The following is a 17,464-nucleotide window of genomic DNA, read 5'->3' as shown; positions in this document are numbered from 1 at the left end:
AAAAGTTACTGACTGAGGGTTAGGGATAACATTTATAAAAAAAATAATAAAAATAAAAATTAAAGGTAAAAAAATTAATAATAATAAAAAAACACTAAAAAAGCTACCGACCAAGAATAAATGTTGGGGGTAACAAAAATAAAATATTAAATTTATGAAAAATAATAATAAATATTCAACCATGCGTAATGTCTCCCTGCAAAATTGTCTGCTTGTGCAAAAGTGACCCTTCATGCAAAAGTATTTTTGTGCACTTGTGCAATTTTGTCCTATTGTGAAATTTTTTAGGCTTGTGCAAATTTGGCAGCTACCCAAATTAAGCAGTTTACATTTTTTGTTAGAGTATTATTAAAATTAGAAAACAAATTTTAAACTGTAAAATACTTTTAAATTATGAAATTTTAACTGAACCTTTAATTTTTAAGTCTTTATCATGTAGCTATTAATTGTAACAAATTTTCTGTTGATTGCTTATACAGTAGTTTAACTTATTTAGTTTGCAAAATTTAAAATACATTAAATAAACTGTGAAAGCATAGAAAACTTTTAATTTCTTTTTACAACTTTTAAAACATTAAATTTGTATACTGTTGAATGAACCAATTAACTTATTGTCTTACTAATAAAATTATCTTGTTTGTTTTTTTGTAGTAATAAAATTAAATAGCTAATTAGAACATCAGTGAAAGCTATCAACAAATTAGGCTGTTCACTATGTTATTGGTCTAATTAGTGTGGTAAAAATATGTTTTTTTTTATTATTGACATTTTAAAAAAAGTTTTTGTGTATTGGTCAGGATGATGGATATATTAGATTTAGTCTTATTCCCAGGTATTTTTTGAATATATTTTGATTTTATGTTTATTTTATTAAAAGATTGCTCAATTCCACCAGTTAAACTTTTCATAAAGTGTAATTCATACTATTATTTAACATTTAGTTGTAAAATCTTCAAAAAAAAGTTTGTATATTAAGTTGGATTTAAACTGTTTAATATTTAGCTCATTAAATATTGTTTATTTTTATTAATTTTTTATCAAGTTATGGGAGGAGGTGAAAGCACAAAAGTAGAAGATGTTCAAGTTGAGGTAAATTGTTATAAATAGTTTAAACAATGATAAACAATAAAAAATTAAATTAAATAACAATATCAGTACCAATAATTCAAAGTTTTAATTTCAATAAATTTTCAAACAACTAAGCATAGTTTTAAATGTTTTTAAAATGTTTTAATTAAACTCAAAAAAAAGTACATTGAGTTGTTTTTTTTTTGAGTTAGCTGCAAGTTTAAAAATAAAAAGCATAAAGCTGTTAGTTTTAATTTTTTGTTATAAAACAATTTTTAATCTCATTAATTACTGAGTGCAACATTTTTTATAAAAATATTGTAATTTAATAAATTTGTTTTTATCTATTGAATTCAAGTTGAGAAAATTGACTGTTTCTCTTGACATAGGCTAGAAATATATAAACATTATAATTAGTTATAGTGTTGACATCTAAAACTAGTTCAAAGTTGCTTTTTGCAGATAATTCATTTTCAAATTTTATTTTTTCATGTTACTTAAACAAAAAATTGTTGACATTAAGTCAATTAGTCAATTAAGTTAACATTTGACGTTAAATCAAATAAAATACAGTGGGGGCATTAAATTTATGAAATTTGTATCAATATAAAAACACACTGCCACTATAGATTTCATTAAAAGTATAAAAAAAACACGTGTGTTTCAAAAACATAAGTAAAATAAAATAGTATATTAAAAAATTAACTTTTAACTACAGATCAATTCAGAAACAGAAGAAGTAATTTTAAGTGATGATGATGACCAAAATAAAAATGAAGTTAAAAATGCAAACCCAATCTCACTTATCAGTATGTATTTCAAACAGGCTTTTTTTTTATAAAAAAACAGCAAATTGTTTCTTTTCTGTATAAACTTGTTGTATTTTAGAATAAAGCTCACATTTTTATGCGAGTTTAAAGCAGCTTTAGTCTGAACAATTATATTTTAAAGGTTTTTTTTGTACTTAAAGATATTATAAGACTTGTAAGATTTGTACACATTTATTTTTGACACTTTATATGAAACTTATAAAAAGAACAAGTAAAAATGTAATTGAACTGCATAGTCACCACTAAAAACTTTTTAACCTACTAGAAACTGTTTATAATATTTACATTAACCTTACAAATCAAGCATATAGTTTTGTTCTTAGTCTCAAATTTTGCCAACTATTGGCGTTTGAAAAATTAAATGTTGTCTAAGTTTTAGTTTTAATCTTTTAAGAAAAAAACCAATCAAATTATTAAATGACTTGAAATTTTAGGAAATTCTTAACCTTTATAAATTATTAGAATAGTTGCAAAAAAATACATTTTAATTTCAAGAATTTATTAATATCAGACTTCAAACTTGGTTTAGCTTTTTCTTCAAGTTATGTTTTTAAATTTTCAATATATTTATTTTCATTGTTTTGTGACAGACTTCAAATTGGACAACATACAATACTCATCTGCATACAGAACTTATAATCACTAGTTTTTTAATTTATTTTTTTTTTAAACAAAAGTTTCATCTTACAGACTTCAAACTGGACAAGATCCCATACTCTTCTGCATACAGAACTGGAGAGATGGGAATTTCCGCGATCACTGGAGCAGATTCGATCTTCATACCGAGAGCCGATCTCACAATAAAGATTGTTGATGTTCAGAAACAGTCTTCAAGGAGTCTCAATCCTTATTTGTGAGTTGACTTTTTGTTATTGAATATATATTTACCTACTTATTTGTTTTATTATATGAACTCATAATCAAGATAAAAATGCCTCAATCTGTATATGTGTTTTTTTATTGATAAATAAATAAGTATTTTTTTATGGTTAGTACTGTTATATAGTTGTACTTATATCTTAAAGTCTCAATCCTTATTTGTTTGTTATTTTCTTTTTTGTTCTATACCTATTTATTTTTAGTGTTATATGATCTCACAATCAAGATAATTTACAGTCAAAAACAGTCTTCTTATACAGGTTTATATTAGAAATAATCCTTTAGAGTTTATAAACCAGCAAAATAAAGATTTGATAAACACACAGATATACAATAGAAGTAACTCATTAAATTATTTATAAAAACAAATTGTGTAAATGGTTTATAATTTATAAAAATAAAAACAGGTATACAATAGAGGTAAATCATGGTAAATTCAGTTGGAAAATCTACAGAAGATACAAGCATTTCAATGAACTACATGAAAAAATACTTGCCTACAGAATGACATCTAAAATACCAATTCCAACTAAAAAGTAAGTTGTTTTAACAAGTTTGTGTAAGTAAATTAACTTTCACTTGAGAAGAATAGTTTGTACTTAAAATGGCATTATATATTTAATTTCACCGACCTATTTGAAGTAAACAGTTTTTTGTATGAAATTGTATAAATGAAATTTGTTTATGGTAGTTATGAATGCATATTGAATCAGATTTAGAAATTAATTTCACATGTTTAATGATAAGTTCTAAATTAAGAGAACTTTTGTTTTTTAAACTATCTATAAACAAGTTATTGTTTTTAAAACAGTAAATTTTAAATGGTAAATATCTTCTTTTGGTATACAAAATAATTTTTGTGTAGTTTTATTTTAGATGCTAAAAACAGACAAAACTAAGATAAAAATAAAATAATTTTCATTCTAAAATGTCAGGTCACAAATGTTTTTTTTTTTATTGAAAGATTAGATTTTATTTATCTAAAAATCTCTTTAACTTACTTAACAAGGGATGTTATAAATATTTTAAAGTTAAAGAGGTTAGTCAAACATAGCATCAAAATATAAAATCAGTGTACAAAGTTACTTTATTTGAAGCCCCATGTAATAAGTACATAGTCACTTAAAAAAATATTGGTTTTGCAATTTGTTGTTTATTGTAAGAAATTCTACGCATACCAAACTTAAAAGATACAAATTTTTATAAAACAAACAGGCATCGCATAAGAAGGAAAACGTTCAGAGGTGCCAAAGACGTTGTCAAGATACCAAGCTTTCCAATGAGACCTGAATATACGATCACTACTGAGGGTATTGATAAGAGAAAGGTTTAGTTTATTAGAACATAATTTTTTGTTTGCAAACTTTTAGTTTAAAACAAACAAATCTACTCTTGAAAATTTGATAAAGAATAGGCTTTGAGTTTAATTAAATTTAAACAAAAAAAATTACACAAAATTCGTGAAAGTTTACGATCAAAATGTTTAGTTTTTATCATGTTAAAATAATGCACTTTTTAATAAAGTTTTGCTGACTTAAATAATAATAAAAAACATACTAAAGTTACTGAAGTCTACAGGCTGAACAATGTATCTTATAAAACTACAATTAAGTGAAATTAAAAATATACCATTTTTATAATTAAAGATACATATTTTTTAGCACCACACCAAGTTTTAATATAATTTAAGAAGCTGAATAAGGTATGAGACTAAAGTAAAATGATAATTTATGATATATTATTTTATATTTTAGAAATTACAATTTTTTAGGATCTTTTGGAGAAATACATCAATGCAATGGTGAAAAATAAAGCTTACAGAGCCCATATAGCTACTGTTAGTTTTATTTGTATTATAACTTTTCTACATAGCTACCATTAGTTTTAATAATTTCTTTACCAAAAACTGCAGAGCCCACATAGCTACTGTTAGTTTTTTTTAAGAAATATTTTTGAATTAATAGTTCTAGTTTTTCTCAAAATTTTATAGACTAAGACTTAGCTTTATTAAAATTATGCAATTTCTTTATAACTAAACTGTAATTTTTTATAAATAATATTTAGTTTGATGGTAAAAAATATTTATTGTGCACTTGTAAAATTTGTAACAAAATTTGCTTAAAATTAAGTAGTCTTAACTGATTTTTTTCTAAGTTGAAAGTTTTATTCAATTTTTTACAGAAAAAGTTTTTTGGAATCAGTAAAATTTCTTTCATCGATGATTTAGGAGATAAAGCCATGTGAGTTTTCATTGCAGTTTAATCATCTTTTTGAACTTGATTAATTTATCCTTTAATTTTTTCTTCTAAATACAAGTAACTATTGATAGTATTAAATAAGTAAGTAGCTTAACTAATTTAAACATTTTTCCATAGTTGCAAAAGAATAACAAAATTATAGTTTTACTTTAGTATATTAGTTTTTACAGTTGAATGCAGTAAAAACTTTTCTTCATATGTTTGATAAGTTTGTAATATTTCAATATTCTCAGTAGGAGAGTTATTCAGAAGTAGAAATTTACATATTTTATTAACGTTGTAAAATATAAATTGAAAAAAAAAACATAATCATCAAATTGTTTCTCATAATACTGTTGAAAATAGTTATTCAGAAACAAGTATGTACAGTGAACATGTTTAGTTTAAGCGTACAAATGCAAAAAAACACATACAATACTTTTTTTTATTTTTTACAGTGAAGGGGTTATTCAGAAACAGACGGGATCCCACAAAATATCTCTGAGTTTCCTCGGAAGAATGTTCCCATGTAGCGATTGTTGCAATAATATTGGGCAAAGATGGGTTGATAGGTAATTAATTATTAAATAATATTATATTATTTACTACTATTAAAAAAGAATTAGTTGTAATTGTTCGTTGCAATAATATCGGTCAGAGATGGGTTGATAAGTAAATGTTATTATATTAAAACTAAATATTATTTATTATGAATTAAACATATAAAAATATAATTTGTAATTGTAAATGGTTGTTGCAATAACATTGGCCAGAGATGGTTTGATAGGTTACTAATTTTATTAATAATGTATAAAGTATTAATTTCAAATTAAATTGAATATAAATTATGTTCTCTTGTAGTGATTCATGTAATAATATCGGGCAGATATGATTTTATAGGTCTTATATAAATATTAATTAAAATTAAGCTAAGTATATTAAAAAAAATTCTTGTAGTGATTGTTGCAATAATATCGGACAAAGATGAGTTGATAGCTTAAAAATGTTTAAATAAAACGTTAAAAATAAATATACATAAAATATCATATCCTAATGCAATTATTTTTTAATATTATTCTAGTAGTTTTTTTATAATGTAGTACTTGTAGCAATAAGACAAAGATTAGTAAATAGGTATGTTTAGAAAATTTCATCAGATAAAATGGTTTTGAAATAAGGAAATGTTTATATAAACATTTTAGTACCACAATATTTAAAAAAAATGTAGACATATATTTTTTTTAAGTAAAATAGACTAAAAATTTTACTTTGTAATGTAAATCTTTGTTATGAAAAATTGTATGTAACTCATTATCAGTTGAGCAGTGATTTTGATTTTATAACTTTTTAATATACAGAACATACATTATAAACATAATATTAAAGTTTTATAACCTGAAAAGACTTGTAAGGATTTTTAAAAATATATCTTAAAGTTTTCGTAATTCAAATTTTTTAAGTATTACATAAACAGTTTTTAACAATTTTTTTGCTACTTAAATGATATTTTTAATAAAACTCTTAATATCAATAACAAATTATACTATTTAGTATAAAAGTATAAATTTATATATTATAACGCAAAACATACTTTGGTAAGAGTTTTTTGTATTTGTTTACATTTGTTTTTAATTTAGCACTTTTGTTACAAATATGTTTTGTTTACAATTACAAGTTTATCGTAAATTATTTGTAACTAATAAATTATGTTTTTAATTAAAAAAAAAAAAACTTTCGTTTTTCTTAGCTTAAGCAGTAAGCATGTTTTGTTTTCAAAACTATATCTTAAACATAAGGTAGATGTAAGTTACAATTTTCAAATTATTACACTGACCAAAATGTACTCAAACAGTATTTAGTCAATTTATAAACTTTTCTTTTTTTTTATTATAGTTATATTTTACTTACTTAGTTGTAAAGATATAGTTAGTAAAGCTCTTTGAACTAACTAACAAAACTTTATTATTTGGAATTTAAGTTTATCTTTCAACCAATAAAGCTTACGTTTTATCCTTTTATATATTTTCAAAATAAAAATTATAAAAGAATATATAAGGAATACTGTCTACCTATAAATAGGAACAATAAAAATTATATGGTAAAATAAATATTTTGTACTCGGGTTTATTGACATTAGTATTTGAATAGTTCAATAGAAATTTTTGTCTTAAACAATAGAAGTGATGGTTAATATAACAAAGACCAGTTTAAAGGGTTGTGCCATTTGTTTGATTATTATATATTGTTTATTTTGTTACATATAATACCTATTTTTTATACTTAATTTTGATTTTCTCAAAACTAAATCAGCACTTGTATAATAAAAATTAGAAAATTTTAATTGAAAAAAGCTACATTTAACAATTTTTTAATTTGTTTTCAAAACATTTAGATTTTATTGTATTAATTTTATTTTTATGAGATGTTTATCGTTGCTAATGCTATAAGGTAATAAAACATAAAATTAAAGTAAAAAAATATCTAAATATAAAATAAAAAAAGTCATGCATAACTTTTACTTTGAATTTATTTGAAAAATATTGAATTTTAATGTATACATTTAAATTTATGAGGTTTTTATTTGTTGCTATCGCTATAAGGTAATAAAATACAACATTGAAATAAAAGTTAAATGAATTTTGATAAAAAAGTCATGTACAGTTTTTTTATTTATTTAAAAAAATACTAGATTTAAAAGCACACAGTTTTGAATTTATGAGATACTTTTTTGTTGCTATCGCTATAAGGTAATAAAACATAACATTAAAGTAAATTTTAATGTAAATATTTAAACTGGCGTTGTTTTTTAATTGAATTTCCATGTAACAACTTATTTAGTTTGTTTAATGTGTATTTGTTGTTTGTTTATCCTGGTAGTTTTATTGTTTTACGTAATTAATGGAACATTAGCATTAAAAGGAATTTGTTTCAACAATACAAGCTTTACAACACTAAAAATTATACGGTTGATTAATATTTAAAGGCTGTGCTTGGAATGACAATAAATTCAAGAAAGTCAAATTACCTTTAATTATTAGGAATATAATTTTTCGTATATTGGGCTGAATTTTTTTTTCTACTTGAGTTATTTTTTTTTCAAAACTAATCTTTAATATTTTATACAAAGCAAAATTTTACTAATGAAAGTCTAAACAAAATTGTTGTCAATAACCTTTTAACATAACTGATTTGTAGTTGACATTCTTAATAAAAGACTAAGATTTTTAACAACTTAGAACTTTTCAAAAAAGTTCACATATATACACATTTTTTAGGTTATATGTTAATATTTAGTACAAAGTATTTTTTCAAGTTTTCTGAGGTTTCCCAAAACTGAGTACAATTCATTACTGAATATTTTCGACTACTTCTCTAAGTTCATGGTCAATTTATTTGTATTTTCTCCTTTTAAATAGTTCACTGTACGCTGAAAATATCAACATAAAGATTTAAAAATGTAGCTTTAATTTAAATTTCTCCCAAATAGGTAGATGTATTTCCACAAACTGATAAACCAATAAGTTTGAGAAAACTAGTTTTGAACTTTACGTAATATTTATAGGTTACATGTTAAATATAACAAATTTTATTTCAATTTATAATGAAGCCTAAATTTAGACCAGATTTCTATAGGTTGTATATAAATTCAATTAAGTAATTTATACTGTAGCTTACAGTTAAATAACATTTGTATAGGTTATATTCAAATTTAATAAAAAAATTTAAAATGTTTCTTGGTGTTGAAACATATTTATGTATATTATATTTTGTATGAGTCTTTTTTTTTTTGCAAATATAAAATTTAATTATATTTTAGTAGCAATTTCTTAATTTTTGTTAAAAATATGTATTTCTACTTTTTTTATTTGAAAACTTTTCCAATCTTAAAATCAGTGGTATTGAATTGTTAGCAAAACTTTTTTGTATATCAAAAGACAATAAACACCAATTTTTGTGAATTAAACTAATTAAACTTAAAGTTTCTAAAAAAATATAAACTAAATAAATATTTAAGATTTTTATTGTGTTTTGTTTATTGTGTTTTATTTTGTTTTTATTTACTAGAATTGTTTATTGTAATCAATTTATTCAATGTTTAGTAATTTCTTTTTGGCTTTTAAACTTTAATAACTTAATTTCAAGCAATTGAAAATAAGAATCTTACCCTGTCCTTGTTGTACTAATATTGTAATATCTTTAGCACATTTATATAAAAATTCTAGATGGTTTGTAGCATTCATAATCTACCTTAAACTTTAGAAAGTACTTACTGTGACTAAATAATTAAAAGATTAGTTAGTGTAAAATCTAAGATATTTTTTCAATCTTTCGTAGTAAAAGACACACTCATAACTATTGATGCGTTTAAAGATTAAATAAGTAGCAACTATATTAAATACAAATGAACTGAGTCCAAAGATTAAAAATGATTACATTTAGAATTATAGTTTAAGTATATTTGCAAAGTATATTGACTTACTAAATAGTTATATAAAATTTTCAGACGATTTGTTTTATAGGACACCTTCATAGCAAATTAAAGTATTTAATGTGGTATATTGTAACTAAACAATAAAAAAGTTTAAATTTTAGTTTTGTTTATATTTTCAGATGGTTCGTAGTAAAAGACACATTCATAGCATATTTGGACAGCAAAAAACTTGACACTGTGACTGGTGTTTTCATGTTTGATGGTAGAACGACTGTAAAAATTACTGATACCAAAGATAGGAAATACCTACTATTGACCAACCAATCTAGAGAGTTTGTTATTTTTGTTATAATTTATTAATACTTAGTAAATTGAAAATACAGTTACTAAACATAATAAGTACCTACTGTTGACTAACCAATCAAAAGTTTTTTTCTTATTGTTTATATTTTGCAATTAATATTCAGTAACAAAATAGGTTACAAAAAGTTTAAAAAGTTAAAACAAAGTACATCTTTAACAATTTGAAAAGGTATTTATGATTGCTAACCATTTGTTTAATATAAAAATTGACATTGTAAAAAACTTTTCAAGCATTTTTTAGAGTGAAAATTATTTTACAAATATTAAAAATTAGTTTACAATATAAAATGTTGCAGGCTTGTAACAATTTTCAGTTGTTTGTTTTTGTTTTTCTTAGAATTAAGTGTGTAAAATATTTTTTAACTATAAACATTTTCTTTACTGAAAAATAATTATTTTTTTTTGTGTGAAAATTTTTCGTTAAACTATGTTATTCTAACTAAGTGTTTTTACATGAATATTTAAAATTGTATATTCAACAAAAAACTGGTGTGAATTGTTTGAATTTTCAATTACTCTTTTGTTTTTAGATAAGCTGAGCGTACGTAATTTTTTAAAATATTTTTTACAGGATGCTAATTAATTGTTGGACTGAGAGGAAAGCACTGGAATGGCAAGAAGCTATTGAGATGAGGATTAAAAAGTTTAGAGGGGAAATCACCAAAGAGGAAACGAGATTCAACTCTTTCGCTCCTCAGAGAAAAGATACCCATTGTCATTGGTAAGATTAATACTTTCTTATTGGTTAATATTTGAGGTTAAATCACTGTTATTGGTTAGTTAGCTCCTCAGAGAAACGATACCCATTGTCACTGATTAGTTAGATAGTTTTTTTCCTATTAAGTAAAATCAAAATTAACTAACTGACATCAATTTTTAAAGTTAATAGTTCGTTTTTTATTAGCTAATATTTAAAAATAACTTTCTAACATTGTTTATAGTTTAATCTAGGTGTTTTGTATCTATTTCAATAATTTTTCTTAAACATTTACACTATTATTGATTATGTCTAAATTTAACAAAAAGTCAAAAGTTTTTTGTTTTAAATACCATTACTTAATATATTCATCTACTTGCCACAATACTTTCCATAATCTGTTTAGTTTCAAAACTTAAATTAAAAATTTTTTAAATTTAGCAAGCTTACTCGTAATTTTTATTTTAAAGTTTTTGAAGAATATAGAACAATTTGTTATGTATTAGTTTAATTATCAAAAATGTTTAGGTGTGTTTAGATATGATTTGAAAATAACTCTATCAATTGTTTGAAAGTAATGTACAGCTTTATTAATACTGAACCAAAATAAAATTAAATGTTTCCTCAAATAACCAAGGCCTAAATTAACTAAATTTCATAGATATTTTGGTTTTATTGATATATATAAGGACTTTTTAAAAATAAATTTTCTAATGAAATTTATCTACACTTATGTGAGTAGACAATATTAGATTTTATCATTTTAACATATTTTCCAATAAAATCAATACACCTTCTCATTCAAACATAATGTAATAATAGTCAAAATAATTTACTTCATTATAAAATTAAACCAAGTTAAACTATGAAAAACAAATTTTATAAAGAAACTTAAGTCAGCTATAAGAGTTAAAATAGAATATAACTTATGTTTTCATTAATAAATATTAAAACTTTTTGTAAAGAACTTAGATATTATCAGTAAAAATGCGTAATTTCATGTAATAAGATAAATGTTGTTTTTCAAAAAATGTTTGAACACTCTTTTGACAAGAATTTTCAGTACAAATTTTTGTAGTAAATAAAACTTGTTGAGTTTTTAAAATCTTTCTATGCAAAGCTAACGCTTAAAATATTTGATAAAAAAATTAATAAAAACTAAGTGATCAAATAAAAAGAATAAAAATATTCAATGATATGCTTAAAAATAATATTAAATTTTGAACAAGTTTTTGTAAGAAAACGTTTAAAAGTTCTTAAAATAAAATTTTATCAGTAAAAATGCTTAGTTTTGTGTAAAATATGTTTGAAGACAAAATTTTACAACATTTTGTAAATTTATCAAAGTAAGGAAGCTTGTATTGTGAGTTTAATATTTGCATACAAAATATTATGCACAATATTTTCTTATATTCATCATTTTTGTATAACACTAAATTCTCGATTGGTTTAAAGTTGTTAAACTTATAAAGTTGTAAGATATACCTTTAAATAAATTTTTTTTGGCATTTTTGATTAGTTTTTATCTACTTGTTTTTTTGTAACATTTTAATGCTTAAATTTTAATTTAAATGCAACATTTTATTTTTGTTTAATGCAACAAAATTGATAGCTGACAAAAGTAGTTTTTAATTTTATATATTTTGCAATAAAAAATAATGTTGACTTAATACAATTATATTGTATATTTTTATATTTAAAGAAAAAAAGTTTTAAGTTTTTTTTTTGTTGTATATTTTTTTAATTCTTAAACTTTTACAAAAAAAGCTCTGTTTGAAAAACTGTGTATTTTAAATTAATTAAACTTTAAAATTTATGTATAACTTGCCTTGCACTAATACTTTCATCTAGTTTAGGGTAAAATAATAAATAAAATTAAATAAAAACAGTATAAAATTCTTGCATCGTTTCTACAATGTTCACATTTATATAGTAACAAAACTTTTATAGATATTTTATGAACGTTAAAATTTTTTGTAAAGTTGTAAATTTTATTTATAAGTTCTTGTGATACGAATTTAAACATATAAGTTTTTAGATTGAGCTAAATATACAGCTATCATACAGCTAAAAAAATAATTTAAAATTTACTATTTTTATTAATTTCAAATAATACTTTTAATAATATATATTTGTTTATTGTAACACCCACCTGTTATTATAAATGTTTATTTTGAATAAAACTAGCACAGTCTAGAAATTTTTTATATAACTTTACTTAGCATTAAAAAAAGTTGAAATATAAGTGAACTTATTTTGACACCCATTGAAAATTTTGATTATTATATAATAAAAGTTAATTTAAAACGATTTGAAATCGAAGTAACATTGATATATTTATAACATTGATAACATTTAATATAGAAATGATTATAAAGTTTAAGTTGGACTATATAAAGTAACTCAAGTATTTCTACACAAGTTTTTTATTTTAATACTAATCAAAAAATTATTTTTTAACTATACCTTCAAAACGACTTTAGCAAAGCAAAAAAAAATAATTTGAATTTAATTAACTTTAAACAATATATATACATATATAAGTTTTTAGCTGAACTACAAAATTACTAATTTAAGTATGTTTAGTAGTAAGCGGTGAGGAATATGAATATTTAAAATAAGATTAAGGTTGTTTCAGGTTTTTATTATAATTTTTTAGGATTTATATCAACCTTTAAGCGTCCCATATTGTCTATCTTCGAGATTTTCCAAAATTACCACATCAAGTAAAAACTAATGAAAACTTTTAAGTGTCTTTTTCTTATTCCTAATTTTTCTCTTAGGTTTGTCGACGGTCAAGGTTACATGTAAGCAGTAGCAAATAATTAAATATAATTATTAGAATAATAAAATATTACTAAAATGATAACGAAAGTGTTGATCATACCAACTCGATCATATGATCACCAACTCGATTATGTGATCAATCTCACGGCTTCTGCCATGCTGACTACTTAACGATGTTTTTGTTGATTTGAGTGCTATCGTTTATTTATTTAACTTTTCCGTTTTTTAATTAATTTAATTTTTAATCAAAATTTTAATATCGTTTGTTTATTTAACTTTGCTTAGACGTCTTTTTGCTTCAGCTAATAAAATTATTTTTAATAAAAATCTTCTTCGCAGGTTCGTCGACGGACGCGGATACATGTCGACGGACGCGGATAGTTCATAATAAAAATAATAAAATAAATACTATATTGGTAACGTACTTTTATTTTATTTAATGTAGACTTCTTTTTGCTTCAGTTAATTAAATTGTTTTTTTCTCCCAGGTTCGTCGACGGACGAGGTTACATGTCGGCGGTTGCGGACGCCATCGAAGCGTCACGTGAGGAGGTGTTCATCACCGATTGGTTCTTTTCACCGCAGTTGTACCTGAAGCGACCAATAGAAACGTCGGACGAGTGGAGATTGGACAAGCTGCTGCAGAGGAAAGCTGTTAGTTTATATATGTATTTGTTATACTTTGAATACTTTGTTTATAGTCACTTAAAATCTGTATGGTTTCATTAACTAGTTAATTGATTGCAAACTCTCAAATTACTTAACATAAAATAAGATGTAGTCTTTTTTTTATTTACGATTTGCTTTAGAGGTAATGCTTTTAGTGCTTTTAGAAAAAAAAAACATCATGCATTTTTTATGACCCATAAGTATTTATTTTTAATAACCTATCTGATAAAGGCCATACAAATTTAGTAAACATAATACGTTTTTTGCTTAGTATGCAATTGATTAAAAAGTCTGAATATATCTTGCCTATTGAATTTAACAAATAATTTTTTTTTTTTAATAAAAGTATTTTTTTATGTTTGTAATTGCCCAAAATGCTCAGTATAGAATAAATTTTCTAGTTGGCGTACATAAAACCTTTATTTGAAGCTGCGTACTTTTAAAAACTTACACTTAATTTTTAAATAAAACTATTTGAAGGTAAAAAGTAAGGTTATGATTATTTAGTAATCACTTCGGTTTACTAAAAATTAAGTTGAGAGCACATTTCAAAATAACTTACACAAAAAAGATAGCTTTAATTTGTTTAAAAGCTAAAAATATGCTGTTGGGCAGTTTTAATTTTATTTCGAATTTTAAAAACTGTATTCAATTTGTTTTAAAAAAGTTCAAGCATTGACATAATATCTTTTTTTGAATTATTAGTTGTAAAGATTGAAAGTGTTTATTTACTTGTATTGAATATTGGTTAGTTCTTTTTTATTTTACGAGTCACAATTATTTTGTTGATCAAAAAATAAACATTTCACACTAGTAATTTTGTAAACTGAAAATACTGTATAACATTTTTACTTATTTGTTTTTGGAAACACGTTTACGCTTTTTATTAAAAATAATTAAAAGTTCCTTTTAAAAGGAAAAAATATGTACAAGTGTATATAGTATACACACTGTAGGAAAAGTCAATAACTTAAATATAAAAAGATACTCCCAGTCTAGACTTTTTCCGACTTTAAGTTTTGCTTTTTATTTTTGTGGAAACGAACAAGAGTTTTGTCATTTTATTGATTTAAAAGCAGATATTTTGTGTGCTCACAGTCAAAAACAAACAAAAGTTTTTATACTTTTTGTTTACCTTTTGCTGGAAGTTTATTTTAAGTAACAGTTGTTAAATTCAATAAGTTTAACTCTTTGTTTTATTATAATATTTATTGTAAAGTTTTTACATTAAAAGTTATATTTATGAAATTAACAAGAAAGTTTTTGGTTTTCTATACAAGTTTAAAAACTAAAATAATTTCATATTTACTCATATTTGTCATATTATTAGCAACAGGGATTACTTAGTCTCTAAGTTAAAGCATAGTTGTACAAAAAATAATGGATATTTTAAACTTGAACTTAAAAGTTAAATCAAAAGTTTGAAGAAATGAAAAAATTAAATTATGTTGTTGCAACTATTGTTTAATAAAACTTAAGTTGTAAAATTCTTTTTATTACTTGGTGTTACTATAAAACAATCAAATAAAAATATTCTTTAATAAAATCAGTTTTTACTTCAAATAAAATTTAACACCAAGGTTTTATTACACTTTTGTAGTCAGTAAGGTTCATGTTAAAATTAAATTGTAATACTCATTTAATGATAACAACTAACCTTAAAAAATACAAGTTTACTTACTAATTGACATGGAAACCGAATGAAAAATAAGTATTTAAAGCTTACTTTAATCCTGAAACAAAATAAAATTAAAACTACAATAAAAATGAATAAAAAAAAAATAGCTCAACCATATTTAACTACTTAATGTTTTTATAATGATAGAAAAAGTGTATATATAAGAATAAAAAGAAATAGAATAATGAATAATTACCAAATAAATTCAGCAATAAGTTGGAAAGTCATAACTTTTATAACAAAAGTTAATTCAAATACATAGTAATTTGAAAAAGTATAATAGCTCTATAAAAACAATTGTTTATCATATATATAAAACAAGTGGTCGAATTGTAGATACTAGTTTAGAAATAAAACTTAAAATAGTTACAATTTTTAAACAGTGTATATAATGACCTAACAAGAAGTCAATGTGTACATTTTAGCTTTAAAAATATAAATTGAAATTAATTAAGTTAAACAACACCTAATAACCTGTTTATTTACAGAAACAAGGGGTCCAAGTATACATATTAGTATGGAAAGAAATCAAGGGAACAGTAACAACAGCTTCTGGTTACATGAAGCAACACATGCAGTCACTATCACCCAATATCCACGTCATAAGACATCCGGACTTCGCTCCAGGTTAATTGTTTCATTATGACGTAATTATTGAATGTTGTTCACGTCTTTGGACACTCAGATTTTGTACCAGGTTATTTGTATTATTACGTCATTATCACCTGATATACACGTCATAAGACACCCGGATTTTGCACCAGGTTATTTGTATGATTATTTTTTCATTATCACTTAACATACATGTTATTAGACATCCTGACATTGCACCAGGTTGTTTGTTTGATTATGTCATGTAATTATCACATGATATACACAACATAAGACACCCAGATTTAGCCTTAGGTTGTTCGTTTGTTTATGGCGTAACTATTGAATAATATACATGTGACAAGACACCCGGATTTTTGTTTATAGATAGACAATATAAAACTTTATTACAACTTTATATTGAAGTCTGTTTTGAAGTCATATGTTAACTTGATGTTTTACTTTTTTTACATTTAAGTTATACATAGTCCTCTAATACAAAAACTTTTAGCTTTTAGCTTGATTTACATTTAAGGAATTTATTTATTTGTAAATTTACATTTAAGGAATGGGCGAGAAATTAGAAACAGTTGACCAACCAATAACTTTTATTATTTGCTTATATATATATATTCGAAAAACCATATACTATTTGTAATAAAAATGTTATTTGTTTTACATTTTTACTAATCTTCTAATACTTGACAGACACCCAATTATGATCGAATCATAAAAACAAAATTGTTGTAAAACAGTCAACTGATTATTAGTGCTTAGATTATTGATATTTCTAATATTTTTGTTTAAAATTAATTATGTTAGTTCTAAACCTATTTTCTGGCATATTTATCATCTTCATAACATTTCACAGACACACAACTATGGGCGCATCACGAAAAGATAGTAATTGTGGACCAGTCAATAGCTTTCATCGGTGGAATTGACTTGTGTTATGGAAGATGGGACGATCATCGTCACAGATTGGTGGACATTGATCCTAACCACAAGTATGATGATGAAGAGGTAATTGAAAATTTTTCAAAATTATTAATTGTTTGAACATATAAGATTTAAAAATATATAAAATAAATAAAAATCTTAATCATAAATATGATGAGGAAGAGGTATTAATTTAAATAAAATTATGTTAGTTTCAATAAGATCAATAAATAGGTTAAGAAAGCTATTAATAAGTTTTTTTAATTTTCAGAAAATTTTGTTTTTATGAATAAC

At 23.1% G+C, this 17,464-nt stretch overlaps 1 protein-coding gene across 2 annotated transcripts in view; it reads left to right on the top strand.

Moving 5' to 3' along the window:
- Nucleotides 1-986: 986 nt before the first annotated feature.
- LOC145845257 (phospholipase D1-like) overlaps nt 987-17,464 on the top strand; it is a 33,101-nt gene continuing 16,623 nt past the window's right edge. For both annotated transcript variants that reach the window (XM_082952683.1, XM_082952682.1), the window contains exons 1-13: nt 987-1,089; nt 1,787-1,877; nt 2,589-2,751; nt 3,185-3,313; nt 3,993-4,104; nt 4,549-4,614; nt 4,959-5,017; nt 5,473-5,586; nt 9,626-9,778; nt 10,381-10,530; nt 13,782-13,947; nt 16,129-16,267; nt 17,103-17,254. In XM_082952683.1, coding sequence (XP_082808809.1) covers nt 1,045-1,089; nt 1,787-1,877; nt 2,589-2,751; nt 3,185-3,313; nt 3,993-4,104; nt 4,549-4,614; nt 4,959-5,017; nt 5,473-5,586; nt 9,626-9,778; nt 10,381-10,530; nt 13,782-13,947; nt 16,129-16,267; nt 17,103-17,254 — 1,539 coding nt within the window. In that variant the 5' untranslated portion in view covers nt 987-1,044. The remainder of the gene's footprint in view (nt 1,090-1,786; nt 1,878-2,588; nt 2,752-3,184; nt 3,314-3,992; nt 4,105-4,548; nt 4,615-4,958; nt 5,018-5,472; nt 5,587-9,625; nt 9,779-10,380; nt 10,531-13,781; nt 13,948-16,128; nt 16,268-17,102; nt 17,255-17,464) is intronic.

This window comes from Thalia democratica, chromosome 9, assembly GCF_965202585.1.
Source record: "Thalia democratica chromosome 9, ktThaDemo2.hap1.1, whole genome shotgun sequence".
Lineage (NCBI taxonomy): Eukaryota > Metazoa > Chordata > Thaliacea > Salpida > Salpidae > Thalia > Thalia democratica.
The sequence above is the reverse complement of the archived record's forward strand: the minus strand, read 5'-3'. Positions and strand labels throughout refer to the sequence as shown.